Source organism: Micropterus dolomieu, linkage group LG22 (genome assembly GCF_021292245.1).
Source record: "Micropterus dolomieu isolate WLL.071019.BEF.003 ecotype Adirondacks linkage group LG22, ASM2129224v1, whole genome shotgun sequence".
NCBI lineage: Eukaryota > Metazoa > Chordata > Actinopteri > Centrarchiformes > Centrarchidae > Micropterus > Micropterus dolomieu.
In genome coordinates, this window is record NC_060171.1 from 24,391,501 (window position 1) to 24,397,500 (window position 6,000).

The 6,000-nt window shown below is 40.2% G+C and overlaps 1 protein-coding gene across 3 annotated transcripts in view; it reads right to left on the minus strand.

The window, feature by feature from the left end:
- Positions 1 to 6,000, minus strand: part of abcc8 (ATP-binding cassette, sub-family C (CFTR/MRP), member 8) — an 82,550-nt gene that overhangs the window by 26,755 nt on the left and 49,795 nt on the right. For all 3 annotated transcript variants that reach the window (XM_046036203.1, XM_046036206.1, XM_046036205.1), the window contains exons 13-16: positions 5,274 to 5,388; positions 4,888 to 5,007; positions 3,667 to 3,739; positions 3,432 to 3,537 (exon numbers count right to left, since the gene is read on the minus strand). In XM_046036203.1, coding sequence (XP_045892159.1) covers positions 3,432 to 3,537; positions 3,667 to 3,739; positions 4,888 to 5,007; positions 5,274 to 5,388 — 414 coding nt within the window. The remainder of the gene's footprint in view (positions 1 to 3,431; positions 3,538 to 3,666; positions 3,740 to 4,887; positions 5,008 to 5,273; positions 5,389 to 6,000) is intronic.

The following is a 6,000-nucleotide window of genomic DNA, read 5'->3' on the forward strand; positions in this document are numbered from 1 at the left end:
CACAGTGTTCGGATTAAAAATAACAAGTCTCCATTTGTCAACAAAAATTAACAAGTCAAATATCAAGTTTACTTTTTTGTAGGAAAATGGTTTCCTCAATTATCAGCGCTAAACCGAGCAATTTCTAACAACAACAAATGAAAACTTTCAGAAAATTACTTCATCAGGCCTGATCACCTAATGACACTTGAAAGACACTAATGCCTGAATGGATGGCTGATTGTTATCCTGCAGCCATCATAAAAACAGGCTAATCATGCTGGAGCCTTCATCTCTGACTAAACCACCGACTATTTCCCCCGTCAATCAAAACCTTTAAGTACTGTTCTCAAGGTTGTGTTAGAGGAAAATTCATGTGGGAGTTGTACAAGACAGTTTCAATCAGCAGCCTCAAAGCCAGGCTCAGGAACGAATTGACTTAAACGCCTCCTAATGGTAATGGGAAGTAATGGAGCATGTTCACTGTGGTGACCACGCCTGATAATGATGGATAATGCCTCCTTATTTGTAATCAAACCTACATTTTATTCTCTTAAATAAGAAATCTTTTCTTCACTCGCTTTTCTTGTTCTTTAATAACTGAAACCTAGCTCTCTACACACTTGATTGATCCCTGCAGCAAACCCTCTGGTTTGAGACATGGGGGTAGGCCAGTTGCTGTGTTGCAGTTAATCACATCAGCAGGTACGGTTTGGGGTCAAAGCCTCGCTCACCAGCTGGCTATGCTGCCCACTTTTGAGACTCTGGACCTGACTGCACACAAGATATCCAACCTGCACCACTTTGACTGGATACTAAGGTCAAGATACAAATAGTCATCACGCTGTGCCATATTTGGAGAGGGAGAGCAGAGGGGGAGGGGTGGTGAGGAATGGTGGTGGTTGTGGGGGAGGTTCCCATCAATAGAAATGACAGCTTGTGTTTGTGAAATATAGTGTTGGTAAGCTTGTCACCCACCAAAGGAGAAATGCCGCCCTCCATGACCTGTAATTCGACCCACTAACAGGTTTAATCTAATCTATAACGAAATCAGACTTAATTACAAGCAAGCAACTACCATTGAAATGAGACACTAAAAGCATAACGCATGACTTGTTCCTGTTGTGACTGCTGTTAACATTATATCAATTGTTATATCCATTTCCTGCAATGTTACATTCTGCCCATTCAAACTGGGAGTTCATGCTTGATCTTGGAACCAGTAGTTTGCCAAACAATGGACATTGAGGAGAGACTGTTTTGTCAACTGCTGTTTCCAAAGGTCAGGAATCGCCTCTTAATTTCAATATTTACGACAACTTGGACGAAACGTTCTTAAAGTGCTCAGAAAACCTAGGCATCTCCATCTGCTCAGCACCAGAGAGCTACTAAATTACCCTTGTAGTGAGACTGTAACCAAAATAGTTCTTATCACTTGATTATATACATGGTGCACGGTGAGTGCACGCACAGTGCTGAAAGCATGAACACCACCAACTGACTCTCAGAGCCACCAATTACCTTCAAACAAGTCATTGAAGCCTTCTTCATAACTCCAACAAGCTCGCACGCTGACTCTTAGTCATGTTGTTTACTCTTGCCAGGCACCTGCTGCTCTCATTTATGCTCACATTGCCTTTTGCTTTATGTGCATTTCTTATCTCAGTGATTTGGATCTGCTCCCAGATACAACTTTTCATCCAAGTGTGGCTGTCAATGTTCCTGACTGAAGAAAGGAACAACTGTAACAATAACAAACATAACATAAGGACATACTCGGCTTTAGGAAGTCTAAATGACAGGTCCTTAGTCTCCCTGGGACACACGATAAGTGAGAAGGTTTGGCACCCGGCAGGGATGCACGATCCAACCTAGTATCAGAGGGAGTGCCAGCACGGCTCTGGCACCGGGACAGAAGGACGAACTGTGTGAATGTGTGTGTGGCTGCCAGGGCACTGTGACAATCAAGTATGGGTGAGTAAACTGTTGACAAATGGAGAATGATAGCAGTGCTATCCTGGGTAGGTGACGAGATGTTCAAATGCCCGAGATAACGCCTAATAACTCCCAGAATGCATCAGGCAGGATATGAGGATTCAGTTTTGGCTGAGCTATTTCAAATGTGCTCTGCTTCTCTGCATCCACTGGGTTTACTTTAGATGTAATGCTGAAAAGAATGATGATGGTTAATTATAAAGATTGGTCATCCACATTCTGCAGCAAGATAGGGACTTTCTCAGAAAGATGTTCCAGATGTTACAAAATGCGATGAAAACAGATGCACAGTCCAAGCAGTCCAAACTAAACACAGACTCATCAGAGTGGAGAAATCATTTAGTGCAACAAATAATCACCATCACAGTCACAAAATGCACTGAAGCATCCACCTACCACATCCAACTAAGCAGAACTGTGACCCTAATTCTCAGGAACTCAAATGAGATGAAATGCACAGAGACATTAAGTTACATTCATTTAGTCTGAAGGAGATGCCATTAAAAATCTGACTTTCCCCCCTTTTTATTGTAAAATACTGTAAAATAAATGTTTTGAGCATGGAAATTCATTCTTGATCTTGGGAACGCATATATGTTGAACTAGCTTTTTCTGGAGCCTTCTTCAGTGATTAAAGTTGCATACTTAAACCACGCTAACAACTGAGCAGTTTCAAATTGCTGATGACATGCAATGGTGTCATCTGAAAAGGTGGGTTTCCAGCCTGCAGCGGCACTTGCATGAAAGGATCCTCACGTTCCTCCGTACTCCATCAGCCATAAAAAATAAAAGCTGCAACATCAGCTCCACCTCACTGACCTACAAATCCATTTATGTTATACTGCATATCACAGCTAGAGGTCTCATTTTGATGCTAATTACATTACCTTGTCAGGGACATGGAATTTATCGCTGCAAGAAAACACATAAATAAAAGCACAAAACCGCCTCCGAATACAGGAGAGGTTTAAAAAGCACGAGTCAGAGCGGCACACACTTTCATGAGGAAGAAAAACATGCCATGAGACCAGATGATGAGCAGTTCTCTTCAAATGAACCTTTCACCTCTGGATTGAATTTCATTTCAAGAATGAACATTATAACATACAGTTAATGGGTTTCCCTGAGGGCACATGTATCATGTTGTTTTGTAACTGAATGGACAAGAAGGTGATTTATATACTGGGGTGAATAATGTATTGACACAGGGCGTAATTTCATTTAAGCACTTACAGTAACTGTCAGGTAATTAGGACGATGTTTAAAGGATAATTGCAATTTATTTTTTGTTTTCTTAGTTTCATTATGCCACTCAAATCAAAACTTCCAGCTATAGTACTTCACAGTAGAGCCACACAGAGTCTCTCAGACTGAAGGAGGCAACAGGAAACAAATAATGATTCAGTTTCATTTCAGAATTGATTGGCACAGACAGAACAGTGACCTCGTAAACTGACCTGTTCCAGGTGACTGTTCCCGATACTCTCTGCATCTCTCCCAGCGCTGCCAGCAACAGAGATGATTTTCCACAACCCACCTGGCCCACAATCATAGTCAGCTTACCTGAGATGTTTGATGAGACAGTGAGGCAACATCACAGGAAGTAAACAGATAACTAACAGAAGGAAACTAAAGAGAGAAACAAACAAGGAGAGGAACTGAGGATTGTACATAACATTGCCTGATGCTCACCAAAAGGAATCTTGATGTCCACATTAGAAAGTGTTGGCGGTCCATCGATCCAGGTGAAATAACCGCTAGTTATCTATAGAAAGAATAGCACAGATTCTGTAAACATGTCATCCATCTAAAATGATGCAGAGTGGCAGTGAGGCAGTAAGAAGTAAATGTGGCCTCATTGTTATTCATTGTATTGCAGAGGAAGGAGGACACAGGTTCACTTGCATCCAAAATACTGTGAATGACATACAGAGAATAAAGTGAGCAGGTGAATCACTGCAGTTTCCAGAGGTAGAAATGGAGTTACAATGTCCTAAATTTCACAAAAAACAAATCAACACTATCCCAGATATTAATAACACATGTCATTGTACAGACTAAGTTGTGACGTTGAAACCTCAGGGCAATTAATTCAACTGTCAAAATGCTGATTTAATTTATACATAAAAATAGGCACAGTATATACTGTATATGATGATATGTCAAAAAAGTAAACCGGTCTGGGCGTTCTTTAGAGGTCCAAACATTGAGCTTCTTTTAATGTCAGCGATTTTGGATTATGCTGATATGATGTGTCTTCTTTTACCTTAAATGTCATTTACTTCAATAGTTTATCTAGATTTATTTTGAAGTCTGATTCACACCCATATGTATAAGGCTTTCAATAAGCTAACTTTAAGCGCCAGAAAAAAAATTTCATGTTCAATTTTATATGCATTTATTTTAATTACCCAATGTAACCTGAATCAATTTTTCCAGCTATATACCTCATTGCCCTTATTAACACACTCTGTCCCTGCAGTCTCTACATAAATGGGTAAAAAATAAAAAATAAAAATTTAATACTGTTTTTTTCTGTGTAGGTTTTTTTTTGTTTGTCTGCCTAACCATAGTAAATAGCAAATACAATGACTTGACAAGACACTCTTGGAAACGAGATGATGCATCTCAAGATGCTTTAAACAATACATTTGTTCAGTGTCCCTCATGCAAAGAAATCCCTAAAGGTCATAACTGCTACATGAGTGGTGTGATTGTGACAAAACCTTGAGAGCCAGTCAGCGTATCTTGAAATGACTGACCTTTAAAAAAACATTGTGAGGTCCAGTCTATTTGCTAACTTTAACTTTGATAAAACTTGAAGGAACATTGCATCTTTTTACTGTCTAGACCAGAAGGTATCTGGTGGAGTCTGGAAGATGATGCATTGGTCTCTCCTTTAATCTCTCTCACCTTGATACAGATGTCTTGGTCTATTTCCTGGGAGGGTCCGTCGCCCTCGTGGTCCCCCTGTGAGCTGTAGTTGTTCCAGTCGTCCCTCGGTGGGCGCTTCCGATTTACCACCTTCAGGGGCTTGAGGTGTCGGGACAAAGAGGAGGAGGAGGACGAAGGGAAAGGTTTAGAGGATGACTAGAGGAGGATTGTATAGCGTCAGGCATGAAGAACAAAGGGGTAAATGGTGATATTAACAGGAACATGATAAGGTGGAGGAAGAAAACAACATTCACAGCAAAGTGAGAAAGCCTGGATGCAGGGGAGATAGCAAGATACAGATGTTGTCTACCTCATTGCCTAAATCAAGCCGACCCTCCCAAAAAAGTGTGTGCACATATACTTACCACAGCCTGGTATCTATTTTGGTTGTGATTGCTGGACCCAGAGGTTATCGTGGCTCTGGGCTCCTGTTCATCTCCAATTTCATCGCTTGAGAAAAACTCACTGAGCTTCTGAACACTACAGATTAATCAAACAGAGGAAAAGTAAACAGAGACATCAAGTCACCAATGATGACTATCACAGCAGACACGCACACACAGCATAGAATATAAATTGGTTTCTCATTTAAAGTCTAATTTGTCCCAACACATGATCCATGCCACCTAAATCTGTGCTAATTAACAGATCTGAAAATTCTCGACTCAACTGAAAGTCATTTCTTTGAATTTACTTATCTATGTATCCATTTGTCTCATGGATTAAGACATAGAGGAGTAAACAATGAACCCTGTGTCTTACAGTAAATACAGTGGGTACGGAAAGTATTCAGACCCCTTTAAATTTTTCACTCTTTGTTTCATTGCAGCCATTTTCCAAAAATCAAAAAAGTTCATTTTATTTCTCAGTAATGTACACTCAGCACCCCATCTTGACAGAAAAAAACAGAAATGTAGAAATTTTTGCAAATTTATTAAAAAAGAAAAACTGAAATATCACATGGTCATAAGTATTCAGACCCTTTGCCGTGACACTCATATTTAACTCAGGTGCTGTCTATTTCTTCTGATCATCCTTGAGATGGTTCTACACCTTCATTTGAGTCCAGCTGTGTTTGATTATACTGATTGG